Below are 23,817 nucleotides of genomic sequence, written 5' to 3'. Positions count from 1 at the left end.
ATGGGATAAGCAATAGCATCTGCAGCTATGCTTAGGAAGTAGGAGGGAATGGTGTCAGGGGCATTAGTGCAAGGCTTCAGTTTCTGAAGAAGTTTCTTTATAGTGGAAGTGGGTGTAGGTTTTAGTGAGAATAGAGAGGAATGTGGAGAGAGAGAGTTTGAGGGGGGTGAGAATGATGAAGCAGTTGGAGTAGTGGATAAGGTGGAAGATAGGCAGTGTGAGGTGGAATTAGGGATAGGGTTGTGGGTGGGAGAGGGAGGGGGTGTATTAGATAGTGAGGTGGGGCATGTGAAGGAGGAGGTGAGTTTGCTAATGGAGTCGATGAAAAAGAAGTTAAACTGCATAGCTAAATCTAAGTCGGGACTGTTTGGGTCTGGGGTTGGGGTGTGAGGTTTGCTGGGGTTAAGGAGGGTGGATATCCCCTTCCAAAATCTTTGAGGGTTGGTTTTATTATTGTTTTGGAGTGTGAAGAAGTATTTTTGTCTATCTGAGGTTATTAGCTTTTTTACTTTATTTCGAAGGGTTTTGAATGCAATATGATGTTCTGGGGTCTTAGTTCTCAGATAGAGTCTCCAGGCTTTGTCTCTAAGGTGCATAGTTGATAGTGTGGTTTTGGTTAGCCAGGGGGCTGAATTTGTTTTGATTCTTTTTGTTCTTAGAGGGGCATGGGAATCAAGTATTCTTAAGAAAGTGGAGTTAAAGTGGGCAACTGCTTCTTCTAATGGAAGTGTCTTTAGATTGTTCCAATTAATTGCTTTCAAGGAATCTACAAAGATTGATGGGTTGAAGCTTTTGTCGTTACGAGTAGTAATGTAGTTGTGGGAACGGTATGAGATACAGGGGAGCCGATGAGTAAAAGTAGGCAGATGATCACTAAGCGGGTCAGGAAGAGTACCGCAATCTGAAAAATAGTGGGGATGTGATACTAGAATCCAGTCAAGGATGGTGCCAAAGGAGGGGTCTTTTGATGGGTGTGTTATGGTATTGATTAGTTGGGTAAAGTTATATAGGTTGATGTTAAGAGGATTTGTTAGGGACTGGATGGAGGCCCAGTTAATATTTACATCTCCTAAGAGTATGGTTTCATTGCTAATATTGTCAGAGAGCCAAGAGAGGATATTTTCAAGTGTGGAAATATTGTCCCCTGGGGGAATGTAGATAGATGCAAGGCATATGTGTTTGTGTTTATTAACTTGTAGTAGAGTGAAGAGTACTTCTGCATTGTTAAATGTAGGAGTGGGTTTGTCATAGGGGGTAACTAGCAAGGAAGAGGAATATAGGAGGGCTACACCGCCACCTTTCCTTTGGGTCCTGTCTTTTCTAATGATAGAGTAGCTTACCTTGTAAATCCAGTAGTTGCAAAAGTTTAATTCAGGGCTGACTCTGTGTGATGCAAGCAGTACACAGACAAACATGGGGAAATAAAGGTTGCGACAGTTGTGGCATCAATGTTACTATATGCATGTGCATAGCAACAAGGTTTTAGGCCCTTATGTGGTGAATGAGTGTGCTATGTATTGTCTCTTAGCCAATGAAGGACATATTGAGCACACCTACATTTGCCTACACCTACAGCAGCTGCTGCTCCCCCCTCTGACTTCTCACCTGCATGTGGCTGTGGTGACCTTGGCATTGCTGGTGGGATGTGTGCTCCTGCCCCTAGTTTATCCTGCTGAAGATGTTTTCTTAGAATGATCTAGTGTAGTATGGCACATACTGTGAATATTTCAGTACATGTCCATGGATTGTACTGCAGGACTCCCCTAGATGTATCTAGGCACTGGAACCACGACTTCAGCAGCCCAAACACATGCTCTGTGATATTTCTGGTTTAAGTGTGTCCATCATTATGGAGTTCTTCAGCAGGTGTGTGCATTTTTGATGGATGTCATCAGCCAACGTTCCAGTGTATAACTTGTATCCCTCAGTAAATGACCCTGAGGGATATTCCCCCTAGTGAATTTTTGATACAGTTGGGAGGTGTGTCAGATATCTGAGTCAGGGTAACTGCTCCGATTGCCAGCACAGACATTCAAGATGATTCCATTTTGGACTATACATGACCTGACAGCTAATAGAGTGGAAGCCCTTTCTATTAATATAGAGCCTTCCCTGATTCCCAGATGGTGCTTAATTTCTACATGTGTGCATTCTATGGTACTTGGTACTTCAGGACAGTGTGCTACAGGGTAGGACTCCTGCATATTTCTGGCTCTATCCTCAGGAGTTTAGGGAAAATATATGTGTTCACTAGCATGTTGGAGCATAGCATTCAGGAACTGATGGAGGATATTGGATGATGATGCCTGTGACATCCCCAGCACATCCTCTGTTGGTCTCTGAAAAGTACCTGTAGCTAAGATTCTAAGTGCTACACATACCTTTGTCTCCACTGTGATAGGATCCTCTCGGTTTACCCTCCTGGTTCTGAGTTGAGGACGACAGAGGTTGCAGAATTCCCGTAATGTGTCTCTAGCCACCCTGTAGCACTCTACAATTTCTACATCATGTGGATTGTGATAAATTACCCAGGGTCTGGAAACTCTTCTTCTTGGCCATGCTCTAGTAGCAGCAGCAGCAGCGTAGACCAGCTTATTGCACAGACACATGAATTAAATCAACAGCAGCCTCTCACATTCTTTCTGTGTAGACTCCTTTCCATGTCTGTATTCCAATAGGTTTTGAAATCCACAGGGAAAACCAGCACTGACACAGTTGCTTTATAGCTTGTTGAACAGCTCCTCCATCTTGGATTGGTTGATTAGCATACAAGTCATCTGCTTATGCTGTAATTTGCATGCCATGGTGTTTACCATATTTGCACATCTGTGCACAGCTCTACACTGTGTGTAGAGCTGCTTACTGAATCCAAAACACGGTGCTACTGCAACGCACATACAGTGGAAATGTACTGTGTCAGCTTTACTGAATCTGGCCATAAGTCTCTTTCTTTGCAGGAAACTGCCCAAAGCCAAAACTAAGTACTACACAACTGAACAGAAGAGCCTAGTTACTAAGACAACACTAGGGTCACTTTGATGTTACTTGCTTGATATAAAATTTATCTTAGTAACTAATACTGGTGCCCATCCTTGGCATAATCAACAGAAAGAAGAAAAAAAAGATTATGCAGGTGAGCCCTATCTCTGCATCCCTTCATGCTTAAGATACAGTATGATGGTTTCAAGCTGAAATCATCAAATATAACGTAGCTTGATGTTTCTAGCCAGTACAAGTAAGAGGAGATACCAGAAAGAAAGAAAGGTAAAACTAACATACAATTGTAACCATGAGGATTGCAAAGGTGATACATGTGTTGCAGTATTTGTTAACATGCTGCTTTTAATACCTGCAAGAGGAATGAATACACCTCGGAAAATGCATCTTTAAGAGAAGAACACGTGGCTGTCAGAAGCATGAACCAGTTGTCAGCAATAATGAGGGAAGAGGTGTTGAGAAGAGGTATAAAGAGATCTCAAAGTTTATAGAATAATCACTCTTAGAGAAGAGAAGCTGGAGACCAGAGAAAAGGCTTTAAGGAGAGACATGTTTTTTCATTATAAAGTAGCAAACAGACCTGGTACAAGTTCACCAAAGTAACCCAAAAGAAGAGATTTCAATGTTATGGACTCTGAACTTGTTCAACACAATTTTGCCAAAGTAACCCAAAAGAAGAGATTTCAATGTTATGGACTCTGAACTTGTTCAACACATAATTTTGTTAAAGGCAATATTGTCTTTATTCTACTAAAGACCACAAAAGTTAATTTTTCTGGAAGAGCCAGTATTTGTGTTACCTTACATAAATAAAACTGTTTTTATATAACAAGGGACTTTATCTCAGCTGCATTATTTTTACAACTACACACACACACGCGCGCGCTTATATACACATCATATAGACAAAGAAAGAGGGGAAGAGAGAGAGAGAGAGAGAGAGAACCTTGAGCATTAGGAGGAAACAGGATTGCTCAGAGAAAACCCATGCACACATGAGGAAAATATGTAAACTCCAAGTAGATCGTAACTAGAAGTCAGAACTAAATATCAAACCCTTCTAGTGTAAGGTACAGACACATTAGAATGGCAGGCCTGTTTTCAGAAACACTTTTAGTCAATGAAACTATTATCTCCAACTTCATTTTTGCAGTACTCTGAGCATTAAAGAAAAGACTGCAAAGTTCTGCCAGTGATAACAAAAGACACTGCTGTCAGCTCTTAAGCTGAGGCATAGATCATTTGGTTATCTTTGATGGAGTGATAATTTAAGATACTTAATGGAAGTATAGCAGATTCCCAACCAACATGAATCCACTTAACACAAATATGAAAAGTGGCATGTGATACAGTCCTCATGCAAGAAAAAATAGAAATGTTAACCTAATTGATGTCAGTTTGCCAGGGGCACTTGTAACACTCCCCCCCCCCCCCCCACACACACAGTCTTGCTAAGTAATTACTCTCCCTGTAAAGTTGCCCGACCTTGAAACATGTATCAGTGCCCACATTCACATAAACACAAGAATTGCACTCACCTACAGGGTTGTGCAATCTCAGGTGAGAATAATAAAGCATTGGAGGTGAGTGGGTACAGGCTGCATATCATAAATGAAAGAGAGCTTGCCTCTGTTGCAGAAATGTAGCTTTTGTATGTGCTATTTGTACTTAATTTGAAACTGACCTGATAGTGGTATTTCAATATGGCAGGTTTATGGGATTCATTATAAAAGCTTTCCTTAGAGTAAAAATCAATACAGTGAGGACCAGACTTTTATAGTGTTTCCATATTTATTACATTGTAATATATTAATAACTTAGTAGCTACTTACGTACAACACTGTAGATACATTTAGTTACTTTTTTGCTCTTGTTCTACTCTTACTAGATTTATGCTTCTCTTATCGGTATCCTTGTTGTATGCTCTGAGCTGCAACATCAAACAACCTGTTCCATTATTTACAGTTTTGCACTATATTTGGTTAGTCTTCATAAGCAATCATATTTGAAGCTGACATGTACAATAACATTGAGCTGTGCAGTGTTAATATCTTGAGAATTTGACTCATACACAATGGTTTAGATGGTATAATCCTGATTAAAGCCATAAATTACATACCTCTCAACTGTCCAGATTTTTGCTTCATATTGTTCCTCGTAAAATTTGTGGGTTTTTGGATTTTTTGTGGCAAATTAGTAAGGACTGGATTCACTAAATAATGACAGGCATTTGATTTTCAGACTTCATATCCTTCAGATAATGCACGGTAGCACAATACATTTTATTCTAGCAACTTTTTTAAGTTTCTAAGAACAATATTTCAAATGTGTCCTTATTTTCAGGGTTTTGTCCCCCATTACTTTTGTCTTTGCCCAGATTTTTATGCTAAGAAGTTAAAATCTATGCATGACATATAAACAGTAATTTTACAACTTTCAGAAATGCATGCATTGGGAACTTGCATAACTGCTTCAGGCTTGCTTGTAATCTAAACCAAAGAAATTGAGAAGCACCACCTCTGTGTTTAATCTTCCAAACAGGAAATATGAGCTTTATAAACTCAGACACTAACTGCTTCCTGCTCTCTGTCAGGCTTCCTTTTTACTTTATGCATGTTCCTGCCCTTTAGGGGAGGTGCAAGGGGAATGACTTAAAAACATGTTCCTCAGCGCAGAAAAAAACTACTGCTATTTTTAGCTGAGCTCTCGAATCTGGCAGAAATACAGTTTTGAGGCTCCAGCCATCATTAAAGCACACATATTATAAGATATTTTATTGACAGCAATGGTCTCAAGGATACTTCATCGTTGGTTTGCTAGAAAAGTCTTCTTGAAGACTAAAAGAAACTTGCAACCAGATAAGATACAGCCAGTCAACAAGACTTATGGGATTCAGCAATCCTGGTAAGATGCAGCAATTCTAATATATTTTTTTTTCATTCAACATTGTTTGCCTTTTATACAGATAACATTCTTCTCATATTTTCAGCACCTGAAATTAATGAAGTTTTGGGATTGGTTGTGAGTTCCAGTGATTTGTTTGCTTTTTTTACTATGAAGTGTTTGACTGAAAATAATGTATTCTAATGAACTGTGAAATATAAATGACTGTATTATGAAAAGAAGGGTAATATGTGAAATGGAATCTTGGGAAGAGAGATGTACAGATGTAAGGCATGGATTGGACTATGACCAAAGATTAATTGCTACAATTTCTTCCTGTTGATTTTTATGCTAATAAGATTAATCTGAAATGTGTCAAAACAAGCACATAGTGTACATACTCCTGATTGTGTACCATTAAAAGGTAATTTAAAAAAATCTAAATAGGCATACACACCATGCAAGATTATTTGTCATCAATGAGAAAGCAATGTGTAAATAAACTGTTGCACATTCAGAAAGCAACCAGCTATCTAACTTTTAAGGCTTACTGGGAAGGCACATAATAAAAAAGCATTATAAATATGCATTGCATAAATTTAAAGCAACATTATGCAAAATGCAAAAAAAATAGTTATGAGCTTTATCTTATAATAGACTATTATTTATTTTTGCTGATTAGGGTAGTTCCAGTAGGCAAGGTCGATTTTCAGGGGAGACCTTTTATTAAGTACACTGCTGTGAAATAATTTGAACAGGACACTGGTGCTGTTACCTTACTCCTTTTTATAAGCACCCTAGGATCTTTAACAGCCACCAAAGCTGCCATCAGCTCAAGCAGATGGGACCGTGGTTTAACATCTTATCAGAAAGATAGACTGAGGGATGGACGTTTGCTCCCATTTTTTTTTTTACAATTATATTTTATATGCTTACTCTACAGTTATTTTTACACTATGAAAATACAATACAGTATACCACACAGAGTACATGGGACAAGAGTAAGTTAAGAAAAGAAGGCAAATATTTGCAGAATATATATATATATATATATATATATATATATATATATATATATATATATATATATATTTTTTTTTTTTTTTTTTTTTTTTTTTACAAAACTGCTCACATGCTTTCTTTCCTGTCAGTGCTATTGCACAATACCTTGACATGGCCCCTTATTATGTGGGCACTCTTTGTTCCATAACAGAAAACCTCTTTGACTACCAAGGAATTTGGTTGCCAGAAAAAGGTACAGGGGATTCGAAGGGCCAGGCACTAATCATATAGTGGGCAGTGATATATACTTAATGTGTTCTTAAGCAAGCAGGTACTAATGCTGCTAAGACTGCACCATGCCATGTGCTCACAGATCTTGAGATGTCTGCTTCTCCAGAGCTGCCTAGGCTATAACCTTCTGGTGTGCTCCAAGGGCCAGATTCCAAAAGAGTTACCTTCAGTGGAAGTCTGCTATGATTTGAAAAAACTGGCTCTCAGTGTCAGTGTAACTCCTATCTATAAACAGGCTTACACAGGGGGCCAGATTCCAAAAGACCTGCTCTCGCACTGAGAGCAGGTCTTTTGGAATTGGACCCATAGTGATAAACAGTATTGTGTCTAACAACCCTAAACTTGCCACCGTGAAGACAGATGCCCTTTGGCTATTCATTCTTTTCTTCACTGGTTTCCATTCGGTGCTTAACATTAGATATGCCACTATCACTGCCAATGAAGCTCAGTACTTTATTTCTCTGCTATTAGGCTATCTTATACACAATATACTTTTTTGTACCTGTTAGGCTAACCAGTGCATGCATATTCTTCTGTTTTGCTCTTTTTGTACTGTCAAATTTGCTGTTTATACCAAAAAGTTGGCATATACCCTGATGTAAGCAAGTTAATGATGACTGAGGACTAAACACACAGATCTATATGAATATCCTATGCTCAATGTTCAATTATTTTTAATTAATAAAATTGCATGAAAATGCAACAAAAATAAAATGACATAAAAAGGCAAGATCTACACCATAACAAAAATATTGCAGTTTATCTACAAAGCCTGTTTGTCTTCACATAATTTGGACAATATTGACATATTCTGCCCACAGTGTTCATTAATTAAGTACTTAAATATTTATTTGTTATATTTGGCAATGGATAATTATTTTTAAAATATAAATGCAGCATACTTAACTCCTGTCACATGACAGCTAAGTGGTGTGGCAATGAAACAGGAATGAATTAAGCCTGGCTATGCAATCTTTCTCTCTACTGAAAACCATTAACTTCAGATTTATTTCTGGTAACTGCGCTTTGCACAGTTTTAGCTAACTAAAGTAAATAACATTTTATCCTAGTTAGTCATCCATGTAAGTATGAAATTAATTTAACCTAAAAATAACTATATTGTTTTTAGGGGGCAAGTTCTACTGTACCATACTCTTATATGCTCAAAGATCACACTGTCCTGAAGAAAGGTAATTCCCTTCAAGCTCAGTTCTGTTTCATATTTATATATTAAGTTAACTGATATTAAATTATACCCTGTACAACTGTGAGGGAGCATCCTTTCTGTTTTGTCAATAAATCTTCTTTTATTTTACTTTCAAAAAGGTAAATAGCATTATCACAGAGACAACGTAGCAAACAAACAACAAATATGAGGCAAAACAAACCACACACAGAGAAAGAACTACCCCAGCATATCTAGTGGTAATGTCTATTGTTATCCTAAGACTCTATTAGGCGTGATACAAGATGTTTCTATACATTCTTCAAAATGATTGTTATCTTGCCGGTCCTTGAAGTTAGTCACACAGAGGCCTACAGTTAGTAGTTAGATAATGGCCACTTGACTCCCTACTCTGTCCACTTTTCCATACCCATCACATAAGCTGTGGACTCTACTTAACAGATTTTTGTTATTGTTTCATTGCTCTCCTAACCCTTTTCTTAAGAAATATTATATGTGCCTCAGGAATCCTTTCTTGTAATCAATTTACCTTTGAGTGTTACATTTTGTGAAAATTATTAAACCACACAACACCTAGTCATTCACAATCACACAGTTCATTCAGTATTGCCATGTACATAAAATTATTGGTATAATTTCACAGTCTGATAGCCTTCTATTTTGTGATAACCTAACCCCTATTCCCATGAACAGACTTCCCTAGACTGATGTAATCCTCTTAACTCCATTAATTATGATCCCTACCACTTTATTTATTTTCATTCTCTTCATAGGTCATAGGATCATAGGAAGTAACTAGGCTAATGGCCCCAGAGCCTTTACAAGCCTAGCTAAGTTCTTATCCTTATTTCCATGATCAGCACATATTGCCCCTGTCCAAGAGGGACACAGGTGGAAGCCCCAGGGTGAATTTACAGTCACCCATCCAATCGTCCAGATTGCATTTGAAGAAGGCCAATGAGGTGCTCTGGTTGACATGAAGTGGAAGTCTGTCCAAAGGTGTGGTAACCTCTGGGAGACAAATCTGTCACTCCAGCAGGTACTATTAATGTCACATACCAGGTTAAGGTCTTTACAGCGAGTAACCCGTGTACCATTTGACTTTTGGATATGAAGCATTTCCAATAATGTAGAGTCAGAGATGACCTTATACGCAAGGCAAAGATCACCTCTGAGTAGTCTGTATGAAACAGAATAAAGTGACAGTGATTTCAGACGATCCCTGTAGGACAGGTGGAGGAGACTTTGAATTTTTCTTGTATGGAACCTTTGTGGTTTTTCCATTTGCTGCAGATGCTTAGAAAGGGATATACCAAAAGGGGTGTTGTATTCAATTATTGGTCTGATGAGGGAAGAGTACGGGAAGTAATAACTTCTTTTTTTTCTGGAGGCAATGCCCTTACTTATGAGATGAGCAATATAGAATGCCCTTCTTACCACTGTGGAAACATGGTGGTCAAAGGTAAGGTTGCCATCAACCTGTGTGCCGAGGTCTCTTACCACTGAGTGTGTACTTAAGGTGTTGTTATTGATGTGGTAGTTAGCAGGAACATCTCTTTTACCAAAAGGAATGATAATACTTTTTTTGTGTTAAGTTTAAGGCTATGACTTTGGCACCAATCATTTGTTTGTATAAGACCCTCTTGTAGGATGTTGACATCATTTGGAGGTTCTATGACCACTCCCAGTTTGCATCATTACTTTTCATTTCAGTGACGCCCCCCCACACACATTTTCCACTCATTCCTTCCTCTACTTACTCTTCAATCTTCCCAACAATTTCCTCCAATTCTTCAGTAACCTCCATCCCTAAACTTCAATCTTGTTTTGTCACTAGCTTTCTCATCCCTTTCACACACCCATTCTGCAGTATTAGTACTGAGCCAGAGCCAGACCCAGCACTAGGTGACCAAGGCAGTTGCCTAGGGCTCACTGACTTGGGAGGGCCCACTGGCTGAGGAGTGCACCAAACTTATTTTTTTTCTTTAAGAATGCACTCTGCATGTGTTACATTCCTTCATTTCTTCTTTAAGGATGCATGTGGAGTGTGCTTAGTAGCATCCGTGTGTGCATCTTTAATAGGAAGCATGCACATTTAAAATGGAATAGAGTGGAATGCACAGTTTCTTGAAACACACAGCATGGGTTTTTCAGATGAACATTATGCTGTATGTTAGTGGCAAACTGTGTGTGTGTATGTGTGTGTGTGTGTGTGTGTGTGTGTGTGTGTGTGTGTGTGTGTGTGTGTGTGTGTGTGTGTGTGTGTGTGTGTGTGTGTGTGTGTGTGTGTGTGTGTGTGTAATCCCCTAGTTAAGGGTGACAGGTTAGTTAATTTAACCAGGCTGAGGCTCAAACCCTCTACCTTAGTTGCAGAAGATAAGAGTCTGAATCTTCCACACCAACTACCAGACTGTTACTTTCAGTGCATTTTCAAGAAATTATGCGTTTCTGTGTATTTTCAAGGAATTGTGAGCTTTAGTGCATTTTCAAAGCATTGTGAGCTTCAAGGGAAGAGAAGTTTACTGATGCTCATCCTAAGTCTTTTCAATGTGCAACTGTTTTGTTTAGCAAATTGTCATTACTGTCTGTGCTAGGGAATTTTAAAACTGTGTTAATAGCACAACATGTAATGTTTGCTTTTTATGCATAAGTCTGTGGGTTCTATACCCATACCATGTAGATGGGTTGCTGACATTGTGTTGTATTTTGGGGGTGGGGTGGGATATTGCAGTCCTGAGCATGTGCACCTTTGGATGAAATGCCTTGTAACTATGAACCTTTAGACTGTTTGCCATCCATCATTCCCTATTGCAACATTAGCAGCTTACTTTTTTTAATGTAACATAGGCAATGTATTCTTCAAGGGCATCAAGCACTGAATCTGTAGATGAAGCACTAAAATACAAAGGTTTGCTGATGTCAGCCTCTTCATTAGTTACAGATCTCTTTAATGTGGGATTATTCAGTAGACTTTTACTTCTGTAGAGATTGTGCACATTGATTAATATCAGTGGATTGTAATGACAGAAGTTCAAGGGGCCTTTTATAGTTTAAATGTTCTGAAATTGACAGTTTTGTCATCATTTGGTCATAAGTTTTGTTTCATTGCTTACTAGAAAAATGTTCAAAACTACACATTTAAAATGCTCTAATAATTTAATACAATCTGGAAGATAAATCAAAGAATACACACGTGTGTATGGTCCTAAATGTCGGTAAAGGGTCTATAGTTTGAAAACAACCCAAAGGTAAACTTAATCCACCACTGGCCAGATGCATTTTCTTTGAATGTGAGTTTCAATGCAGTTTCAATGAATGTGAGTTTCAAGGGAACAGAAGTTTATTATTAATGATATCTGTTTTTTGTTTTTTGTAAGACTGTATTGTTTTGTTTAGCAAATGTCTAACGGTGTTTATGCTATACAATTTGAAGTAAAAGTTTTAAATTAAATCCAAATATTTGTAATCATTGTAGAAGTAAAGAAGAAAACAGTATGCATCAGGTTTTAACAGTGTTTATGGTAACTGGGGAGAAATAGCCAATTAAAGCATCACTGAAATGTCTGCAGGGGAGCTGCTGCAGGGGCTAGGGGGGCTGCTGGGGGGGTCCTAATCCATTACCCTGCCTAGGGTGCCATTTGACTATGATCCGGCTCTGATTGGAGCTACTTTTTCCATTACCTCGCTATCTCTCATTTAACCCACACCAAACTGTATAACTCAACTCTCTCTGTTCTCTTCCACCTCTTGTCCCATTTGCCTTTCTCAGATTAACAGAGCCAGCTCTGTACCTCACATTCCATCCTAAATATTTTCCACCAGGCTCAAACCATTAAGACTGTGACAGACTGGATGTAATCTCCAACAATATCAGCAATGAAACAATAATCTTAGGAGATACAAATATTAACTGGGCCTCCAGTCAGTCTTCTTCAAACCCACTTAACATCAACCTCTACAATTTTTCCCAGCTGATCAACTCTGTAACACACCCCTCCAAAAAAACCCTCTAGTGGCAGTATTCTGGATTGGATTCTAGTCTCTCATCCCCATTATTTCTCTAACAGTGGCACTCTTCCCAATCCCCTTAGTGACCACTTACCCATCTTCACTCACCGACTCACCCAAAGTCTACATCACACTCATAATTACATCACTATCCGTGACCAAAAAAACTTTAATCCAACAGCCTTTTCAAACTCCCTAAAAGCAATAAACTGGAACAGTCTAAAAACATTATCTCTAGATAATGCAGTTGCCCACTTCAATTCAACATTCTTGAAACTACTAGACTCCCAAGCTCCCTTAAGGACAAAGAGGATAAAAATTAAAACTGCCCCCTGGCTTACCAAACACACACTATCAACCATGCGGCACAGAGATAAAGTCTGGGCACATTACCAGAAAAACAAGAGTCCCCTACTCCATAATGAATACAAAATACTTCGCAATAAAGTAAAAAAGCTCATCATCTCAGATCGACAAAATTATTTCACCATACTCCAAAATAATAATAAAACAAACCCTCAAAAATTCTGGAAAGGTATCTCTACTCTCCTTAACCCCAGCAAACCAGTCACTCCAACACAAGACACTAATGCTCCTGACTTAGACTTAGCTACTCAATTTAACTCTTTTTTATTGAATCTATTTCCAAATTAACCTCTACATTCTCAAACACCACCACAATCTCCAATACACCCTACCCTCTCCTGCTAACACTCTTCCCTGCACCACTACCACTCCCTCATTACCATCTACTAACTCCCTATCCTCCACTCCATCTCCTAGTCTGACTTCCTCAACATCCTCATCTCCTCTAAATACCCCCCCTTCCCACGCTCCTTTATTCTCTTTAAAACCTATACCCACTTCTACTATAAAAAAACTCCTTCTGAAACTGAAACCATGCAGTAATGCTCCTGGCAACATCCCTTCTTACTTTCTCAGTAAAGCTGTTGAAGCAATTGCCTACCCCATTAGCATTCTAATCAACCACTCCATCCAAGAATGTATAGTACCTCAAATCTGGAAAAAGGCCTTTATCATACCTTTACATAAAGGTGGCAACAATAACAATGTTACTAATTTCCACCCCATCGCCATCTTGTCTCCCATCTCCAAACTCCTAGAAAAATGTATCCAACTTCAACTCCTACCACATCTCTTAGATAATCGCCTACTAACCCCTACACAACATGGGTTCAGACCAAATCATAGCACTATGACAGCCCTCCTCTCCTTCCTTGAAACTGTAAATAAAGCTCGCGACTCTGGCCAGATTGTTTCTACCCTTCTTCTTGACCTCTCTAAGGCTTTTGACACAATCTCACACAGCCTGCTTTTAACTAAACTCTCACAACTCAACCTCTCTCCCTCCTCTTAATACCCCTACCAGAGTTCCCCAAGGCTCCATACTGGGTCCCCTTCTCTTTAATGTATTATTAAATGATTTCCGCAACTCTATCCCATTCTCAAACATCATCCAATATGCGGATGATTCTACTATTATCTGCTCTGCCACATCCATCCCCACACCGCTAAAGCTTACTCAAGATGCCTTCTCAACCACTGAGCAATGGATGAGAAATAATCACCTAGCACTCAATGCCTCTAAAACCAAACTAATGCTATTTACCCACTCTAAAGTCAATTCCTTCAATATAAACACTTTCCCTATTACTAGTCAGAATAACTCACCTCTAGAACTGGTGACAGAGACCAAGTTACTTGGGGTCCAAATTGATAACCAGCTCAAATTCAAATCCCACCTTCAACTAAATATCAAAAAAAACATCAAAAACTAGGTATGCTCTACAGACAAAACCATTACCTTACACCTGACACTAAAATCACTCTTTCTACTTCCTTTCTTATCCCCTCCCTTCTCTACGGAGCTCCACTCCTAACTAATCTACAGTCCTCTCTAATAACGCAACTTTCCTCTTGCTATAACAAAATCGCCAAATTCGCTACCAGTCACAAATCCTCCACCCACCACTGTTCCTCTCTCCAAAAACTAAAATGGCTAGAACTACCCAATCACCTCACCTACACTCAACTAAGTCTTGCACACAAGCTCATTTTCAACCCCTCCCTCTGTCCCTCCCTTTCTACTGCTTTTAAAATGCACCTACCTGATAGAGTATTAAGGTCTAACAATCAAAATCTACTAGAAATCTACATACCAACTTGTCCCCCAGGAAAAGATCTTCTATCCTATAGTCTAGCACACCTCTGGAACTCCCTACCGCCATCCATTCACACAACCTGTACCACTTCATTTTCAAAAAATCTCTCCATTCACATCTAGTATCTCAGTGGGAATGCTCATGTTCCCACCCCACATAACTAACATTGGCAATCTCCATCTTCCTCCCTTCTCCTGCTTACACCACAAATTTACTATTATTTTCACCTAACTCCTATACTATTATTATTATTATTTATTCCTATGGTATTTCCTAAAATTCACTTGACTGCACCTCCTAATGTGTATGCTTCCTAATATAAAATGTCTTTTCAGTATTTACTTTGCAACATTCCTCTCTTAGTCTGTATCATATGTAAGTTTCATCACAAGTCTGTATTACCTCTAATGTTTCATGTACTACTGCAATTGTTTGTTTGAATCTTATTTTTTGTATAATAACTTACTGTAACCTAGATTATTTGGAGCTTTTCTCCCCAGGACTCCATTGAAAACGGGTTCATTTTGGCCCAATGGACTATCCTGGTAAACCAACTGCAAATAAATAAATAAATAAATAAATAAATACACACGTGATATTGTTTGTAAAACCAACTGTAGTTTGTATGTTTGTTAAAAATACACTTTTCCCTGCTTATTTGATTGCAGGGAAACATTCACATAAACAGATGCACACAACTGAAGTCTCTGCTCTGGAAAGTTGAGCTGCATGTTATACATAAGACAGAAGCAGCACCTTAGAAAACAAACACCAGTAAAGCAGGCACTACTTGCACTGCCTTGTGCATTTACTGGCATTACTAACCAGTAGATTTAGTTATTATAGCAATAACCCACGCCTGGGTGTGGGTAATGCTAAATTTACTCACGGTTGGCGTGGTTTGGTCGAGGCCCGAGGACCAAAAGCCAACCGTGGGTAAGTTTAGCATTACCCACACCCAGAAGTGGTTATTGCTATTATATGACATTATTTAAGAAAAGAAACTGTTACTTTTCTTAAATAATGGCATAGTATAATGCCTGTTTACTGCCCTTCCGCAGATGTCTGGCATCCGGCAGTTCTGATGTACTGCGCGCCTGCAGTACATCAGAGTTGAGCAAGCAACGGAGAAAGCAAGATCTCCGTTGCTTTTAATCTCGCTATGTTAAATGAGTTTAACATAGTGAGACAGTTTTAAAATAAACAACGGACATCTCCGTTGCTTATTTTAAAACTGTCTCGCTATGTTAAGCTCATTTAACATAGCGAACATAAAAAGCAACGGAGATCTTGCTTTCTCCGTTGCTTTAAACACTGCCTCGCTATGTTAAATGGGTTTAACATGGCGAGACAGCTTTAAAATAAGCAACGGAGATCTCCGTTGCTTATTTTAAAGCTGTCTCGCTATGTTAAACCCATTTAACATAGCGAGACAGTGTTTAAAAAAAACGAGTTATACTAATGGAAAAAAGTCCGGGCGACCGGACCTTTTTCCATTAGTATAACTCGATTTACAACGGGCACGCTGGCCAATCAGCGTGCACGTTTTGGGGGGATCATGGTATAATTACTTATAACACTAAAAAGTCATTGTGACCTATGATAATTTACAAGGAATTATGGAAAGGTTTGATTAGCCTTCCTGAAATGGGCAGCTTGCAAACAATAATACCACATTTTCAGCTGCTAGTTCAGTATAAGTTAAGGATTTGGAGAGAGCAAGCAGTCTGCCATTCATCAAGTGTAACATACAATCACAGAGATGTTCATCTACTGTCTAATTCTGCTTTTAGGTAAAATTAATTATCTGTGTAGTTAACAGTAAAATATATGGGTAATATGCAGATCAAGTCCATTTTGAAGTGCTTGAGTCTCGTGACCTTTGCTTGTAACTTTGGAAATAGAAAATAGACATTACAAAGATTATTGCAATACAAGATCTATATTCTATGAAGCTTGCTGCAGTTGCCAAACTATAATGTATTCCTGGTGCGCCTCATAAATCCTCACAACTCCTACAGCCAAATGAAAATAAAATCCAGTCAGTCAGTTCTCATTTCATAGATTTTCTTAATTTCTGAAATATTGCATAAACTCAGTTACATCTCTCTGTTCTTCAGTGTCACCCAGTTCTGAACATTCCCATTTAGTTAAACTATAAATAAATCTAGTAGTTATGACCTTGCATGACACTGGTAATAGGGCTGCTATGTGCAGCTGACTGTTATTTGTCTAAAGCTTAGCAATTTATCATACAGAACTCTGTGATCTGGCATCTGGTTCAAAAATGCTGCAGCAGAAAATTAATTTTAATACAAAGTGTTTTTACCACACTGTTATGTTACCCATTACCAGACAAATTCCAAAGTTCAGACTTTATCTCTATGAGCAGCAAAAAGATCTGCATTTCATCTAGATCCAGAAACTTGTCTGACAGTTTGGAACTGGCAGTTAACAGGTTTTGCCCTGGAATCAGGCATTTCATTATTTCAGCCACAATTTGCATTCTGTATGACTCTCAGCAAGTCACTTAAGCAGACAGGGATCCCAATTCACCATGAAAAGAGGTATTTGTCTGCAAGGTTTACATAGTTAATGAATGGATAATAAAACCAAATACAAAATAATTTTACTCTGGCTAAAGGTAATTTCCAAACACTTGACCCTACTCAATTTGGATTTGTCAAAGGGAGCTCATGCCTGTTAAATCTGGTGGACTTCTTCAAGATAGTCACCAAGGCTCTGGATGAGGGGAAATCTGTGCATACAGCCTACCTAGACTTAGCCAAGGCCTTTGACACTATCTCCCACTCAGGCATCATTAACAAACTCACCTGGCTAGGTATCAGCATTGGTCAGGTGCCATATGAAGATATTTTGGAGCTTTCCACAGGAAACCAGTACAAACATTCACTTGAAGCTGAACAGCAAGGAAAGGAACAGGAAACTGTGGAAACTCTGACACAGTCAATGTTGAGGAGTGGTTGGCCAGTGAGTTCCTATCTGACAGAGCAACATATGGCACAGTATGAAACTGAAGAGAATGTGCCACAGGAAGATGCTACAGAACTTTCTATAGAATGCCCAAAGGAAATGGAAAACAAAAAATTTGCCCTTAGTTTAGAAGAAAATGATCTAAGAGAAGAGTTGATTGATTTAATAGAGATAGACATATTAAGATCAATGAATGAAATAGACTGTAGAAAGAAGGTCAATAAAACCCAAAATGTCAGAAGTTTGATAAATCAAATGAACACAGTAATTAGGACTGTCCATAGAGATTCGTGCAATATAAGAGAAGTAAACAGAATATATTACTGTGCAGCTAGATTAATAACTGATAAAGTTCTACCACGAGAACACAGGGTAGTGAGGGAAAGGAAGGGGAGAAATCGAATACAATCATGGAAGTACTGAATAGAGAAAACTGTAAAGCAATTAAGACAAGAAGTGTCACTGTTAGAAGAGTATAGAAGAGGGAACAGATCAAATACTTAGAAAGATAGATGTGATAAAAGCAATGTGCACTATTAGAACAGATCAAGATCTATCATGCACTATCGCAAATAAACTAAAAATCTCAGCACAGGTGGAAAAACTTAGAAGATATGCAGATAAATGTAAAGGAAAAGTACAAAATAACCAATTTATTGATGACCCAAAAATGTTTTATAGAGAAAAGACCACCAATTAAAGAAGAAATAGATATATTTTGGATAAGTATTTATGAAGATCATGTGGAACATAACAACGATGCTAAATGGACAGAAGAAAGAAAAGAAAAAATAAGAAGTTTAAAAGTACAGGATAGGAAATGGGATGGAGTAACAGCCACAGAGATTGAAACTAAGTTAAGAAAAGCCTCTAATTAGAAAACCCCAGGCCCAGATGCAGTACCTAACTTCTGGTTAAAAGTATTAACATCTTTGCATGAAGATTTAGCTGTGAGTAAGAATTATTTGTATGCGCACCCGAAATAGACACCCACCTGGCTAACAACAGGAAAAACAATGTTAAAACTTAAGCTACCCTAAAATTATAGATTAATATATACACCAGAATTGATGCCAACAGAGTTTATAGTCCTTTAGAAGAAAACTGAATTATGGCAATAGAACAAAAGGGCAATAAAGGAAAGTCATATGGAACAAAAGATCATTTGTTGCTAAATAAAGTCATAGTAGAGAACTGTAAAAAAGGGAAGAATCTAGGTATGGCATTGATTCACTACAAAAAAGCATTTGATAGTATCCCACATTCATGGATAAAAGAGTGCTTAAAAATGTGTAAGATACACCCTACACTGATCGACTACATTACAGTGACCATGAAACAGTGGCAGAACACTTTGCAATGAAGCCATGATAAAGGAAAAATTATTATCCCAGGGATAAAAATTCAAAGGGGGATAGTCCAGGTTGGCATTTCTTACCGCTGCTATTCTGTATCACCCTCAATCCTTTAAGCTGTGTACTTAACAGCTTAGGCCATGGCTATAATTTAGCTCCTAGAAAACAACAAAGTGTAAAGACTCCTCATCTTCTCTTTGTCAATGATTTAATGATTTAAAACTGTATAGCTCATCAGATGATGAACTGAAAGCACAACTGCAAGCTGTCAAACTTTTTCAGATGATATAAGAATGTCATCTGGTCTTGATAAATGTGTAAAAGCAACCTTTAAAGCAGGAAAACTGCAGCACCAAAATAAATATCAGTTTGGGACAACAATGTGATACAAAAGAACTTGAGCAAGAGGGAGTGTATAAATATTTGGGAAATGATGAACGATCAACGATAAAGCATGAACAAATGGGAATGAAACTTAGTAAGCAATACTTTAAAAGACTTAAATTAATTCTGAAAGCAGCGTTGACATCTAGGAACAAAATTGAAGCTATCAACCAATTTGCTCTTCCTGTCTTAACTTACAGCTTTGGGGTGATTGACTGACCCCAGACAAGAAAGTAGGAAGGATGCTTCATGCTCACCAAATGATTTATAAAAATCATTGCATACCAAGATTACATATTCCTCGTTCTGAATGAGTGATGGGCCTCCTTGAAATTGATTTCATGTATAGATCTGCAATTGTGGGACTACACACATATCTGCTGACCTCACAAGACCCAAATGTAGTGAAAGTGTTGCAACATGAGGAGAATAAATCTAAGATGACTTCTCTGCTTAGTGTAGCAGAAATATATCGGCATCAAGCAGGAATGGAAATCAAACCAGAAGTAGATGAAAATCAGGCAGCAACTGAATATGCTAAAAAACAAAAGCAAGAATATAAGGTGAAGGACCAGATGAGAAGGCAAGAAATGTGGAAAATGCATAAATATAGTTGCAAGTATAGAACACTTCTGGAAGAACCTCATGTTGATCAGGATCAAACGCAGGAATGGTTAAGGAGAGACAAATTCAAACCATAGGTTAATATTGGTGGCTCAAGAGAGTGAGCTACATACACATTGGTTTACAAAGTCTATTGAACATGTGGGAGAAACAGACAAATGTAGGTTTTGTAAAACAGAATTGGAAACAGTTGCACACCTTGTTGCTGGCTGCGACATACTAATGGCAGAAGGGCAGTATACTGAAAGGCATAATACTGTGGCAAGACTGTTGTACTGGGGATTGTGCAAACATTATGGTATTGAAGTGGTTGAAAAACACTGGAAACCTGAGCCACAAAGACAGATGCTAGAAAACCAGATATAGTGGTCCATGAAAAGAAGACAAAAGTAGCATTGATCATTGAAATCACACACCCAGTGAATACAGTGTCTTGTATACAGAGAGACGCAAAGTTATAAAATATCAGGATTTGCAGGCAGAAATGACAGCAATGTGGAAGAAAGATACCCAGACAATTCCAATAGTAGTTAGAGCAATGGGTCTTATAAAAGAAATCTGCAATCATATTTAGATATGTTACGAATACATGTAACTCCATATGAATTGCAGGAAGAATTACTGGGCACAGTGCGGGTGCTGTGAAGAGCAATTCTGGCTGACATCAAAGATTAAAACAACACTAATTTCATGAACTTTAATCGTACTTTGACTTAGGAATGGGGTCCATTCCCGTCATGGTTTTAGAAACCCAAAAGACTTGGAGAAATTAAAAAAACAGGTATCAATCCTTATATCATTAGATGGGTCACTAATAGAATCCATATAGTCAACATAGGGGAATTCACCTCCAACAGTAGACCTGTAATCAGTGATATATACTGGGATCAGTCCTGGGATCTCTACTGTTTGGAATCTATTTCTCTGAGGTACAAGCTAAAACTAAAGGTCTGTGGTTGGCAAAGTTTGCTGATGACTGCAAACTCGGAGTGGTCACAGAATCTCCAAGTGATGTCAACTTCCTACAAGAAGGTCTTGCACAAACAAATGATTGGTGCGAAGGTCATGACCTTAAACTTAATGCAAAAAAAGTATTATCATCCTTTTCAGTCAGTGTGATGTTTTTGCTAACTACCACATCAATATCAAAACTTTAAGCAGTGGTGACAGACCTGGGCACACAGGTTGACAGCAACCATAACTTTGATCACCATGTCTCTACAACGGTAAGAAGAGCATTCTACATTGCTCATCTCATAAGTAAGGGCATTGCATCCAGGAAAGAAAGAAGTTATAACCTCTCTGTACTCTTCCCTCATCAGGCCAATAATTGAGTACAATGGCTCTTTTGCTATATAGCTTTCCAAGCACCTGCAGCAATTGGAGAGACCACAAAGGTTCCTCACAAGGAAAATTCAAGGTCTTCAGCATCTGTCCTATGTAGATCATCTGAAATCACTGTTACTTTATTCTGTTTCATACAGACTACTCAGAGGTGACTTATGCCTTGCATATAAGGCAATATTTGACCTTGCTTTCGCCTTCTTTACTGGAAATGCTGCATATCCGCAAGTCAAATGGTACAAGGGTTACTAGCTCTAAAGACCTTAACCTGGTATGTGACATTAATAGAACCTGCTGGAAGGACAGATTTGTCTCCCAGAGGTTATCATACCTTTAGAACAGGCTCCCACTTCATGTCAAACAAAGCACCTCATTGGCCCTCTTCAAATGCAATCTGGACGATTGGATGGATAACCATAAATTTACCCCGGGGTTCCATCTGTCTCCCTCTTGGACAGGGACAGTTGGTGCTGATCTTGGAAATAGGGGTAGAACTCAGCTAGGCTTGCAAGGGCTCTAGGGCCATTACCCTAGGAACTTCTTATGATCCTGTGATCCTATGAAAAGGAATATTAGCATACTGATATAGATGGAAATAAAATTGAGCTTGTCATTGGACAGAACTATGTCTGAATAGGTAGAAAGGTCTTCCTTTACCAAAAACATTTCACTCAGAAATGAGTTTTCATAAATTACTGTGGGCTTTATATTAGAACAGAACCTCGCAGGATGCACAGTAGCCAGTCCCAGCTAAACCCTGCCCACCATCCAGCAATTGGTGAATTCTTAGAAAAGTTAAATAATATTCATACAGATGAAGGCATGAATATTCATTGTCTATTTGTAGTTTACCCTTTTCCTCAATACAGTGTGACCTTGGAGTTGGTATATTTATTTTGCGGGGTGGGTGGAAAAAAATACATTCTCAGTCATGCATCTTTTCCATACCACGACATGCCCGTTTCACCTGTCAATCTCTGAGGAAACCCACCTCTGCACAGACCGGCCTGTGAAGTACTGTACTAATACAAAGCTTTACTGTGTTTTAGGGCAGAAGGTCACATCAGACTATAAAATACCTGTAGCAATCTTGTTTTATTTACAACAGCTATAGCTTGTATTGCACCCATATAACTTAAAACTTCTATTCTCCACTATATACTTGGAACAATAAAGGGATTAGCATTTTGTAACAGTGGTGTCCCTGCAAAATAAAAAAATTCTATGTTATCAATACCAGCACAATGGAATTTACTTTCTCCTGTCTATATGGCAAAGCACTGAAGTACAAGTTATTATAGTTCATAGTTTTAGTACTAAGCTAACTGCCCTTGCGAGCCATTGTAAGCCAAGCCAGTTATCCCTTGTGGGGCTCAAACCCTGCACCTTGTGTTTGTAAGGCAAACACCTTAACCATTAGGCCATCCTCCCAACCAGTTATGTATGGTAAGGGTAAAAAGAGGAGTGGTATTTATAATCCCGAGTTTCACATTTGCAGAGTGATGATATGCGAAGAACACTAGTACACCTATATGCAAATACATTAAGTTCAGGTTATTTACGTTGACTAAGTAAATGTGATGTCATTTTGACAAACATGCCTACTTATGGTAAAAAGGTAAAGTACCTGAAGATAAGCATTAAAAATATTAAAGCATTAAATATCTACAAAATAAGTGCATGAAATCCGTAGGCTTCATATGACTTTGTATATACTTAGATATTATGGAAGAATGCAGCTGTGCACAGTCACACTTGAAAAACTTGGAACAAAGCTTTTATTCTTAAGAGTTTTTTTAAAAAAATGAAGGGGTTTAATATGTTTTATATAGGGGTATCCTTGCGTGGATACCCTGTTATTTTCATTAAATAGTGGAATGTGTAGATTGGAAAGACTGACTAAAGGGGAGCCACAACAAACAGAGAAACACAGTAGGGACTCATCAAGAGGTTTGTGCTGGAGGAGGTAGGAGAAGAGGAATACTCTGTTTTTGATAGGGAATAGATGCCCCCTACTTTTTCAAAAAAAGAGGGTAGTGTAGATGTGAAGTAGGTATGAAGGTGTAGGAGGGATAAGGAAAGGAAGATGGTAAAGAAGAGTGTGGTGCCCAACAAAATTCCCCAGTCTACAAGGCCTCAAATATTGCCACTGCCAGATGGTGTTGCAGTGGAGGACCCCAATATTGAGGGGACAGAGACCTGTGGTGGCACGTTGTCAGCACCACCTGAGGCAGCAAGTCAAACATCCACTGAAGAGAATCTTCAATTGGCTGAAGCCATCTGGCCATAACCTGCTCTGCCACATTCTCAACCAAGTCCCTAAGCACCTGTTCAGTGAGGCTTACAGGCTGCCACATGTCTGGGTGTCTACAAGACCAGTGCTACCTCCTCAGTCCTGTGAGGATGTCCCTTGATGAGCAGAAAGTTCATGTTCTTTAACTTGGTATATACACAGCTGGGCTACTCCTGAAGAATTTGAATCTGTAAGAAATGAACAGAAATGGAAGAGAAAATAAAGAACAAAGGAATGCATAATTAAAATAAGAGAAAGAGAGAAAAGGGATAG

At 38.5% G+C, this 23,817-nt stretch overlaps 1 protein-coding gene across 2 annotated transcripts in view; it reads left to right on the top strand.

The window, feature by feature from the left end:
- The first annotated feature begins 5,633 nt into the window (after window positions 1-5,633).
- The window catches only part of LOC122817284 (medium-chain acyl-CoA ligase ACSF2, mitochondrial-like), a 1,357,975-nt gene continuing 1,339,791 nt past the window's right edge, over window positions 5,634-23,817 (top strand). Inside the window, exon 1 of one of the 2 annotated variants that reach the window (XM_044090508.1) lies at window positions 5,634-5,901. In XM_044090508.1, coding sequence (XP_043946443.1) covers window positions 5,783-5,901 — 119 coding nt within the window. In that variant the 5' untranslated portion in view covers window positions 5,634-5,782. The remainder of the gene's footprint in view (window positions 5,902-23,817) is intronic. The other variant, XM_044090507.1, reaches the window with a different exon arrangement.

The sequence above is a fragment of the Protopterus annectens genome, chromosome 12.part0 (genome assembly GCF_019279795.1).
Source record: "Protopterus annectens isolate FY-2018-M chromosome 12.part0, PAN1.0, whole genome shotgun sequence".
NCBI classification, from domain to species: domain Eukaryota; kingdom Metazoa; phylum Chordata; order Ceratodontiformes; family Protopteridae; genus Protopterus; species Protopterus annectens.
This window is presented reverse-complemented; position numbering and strand designations above follow the sequence as displayed.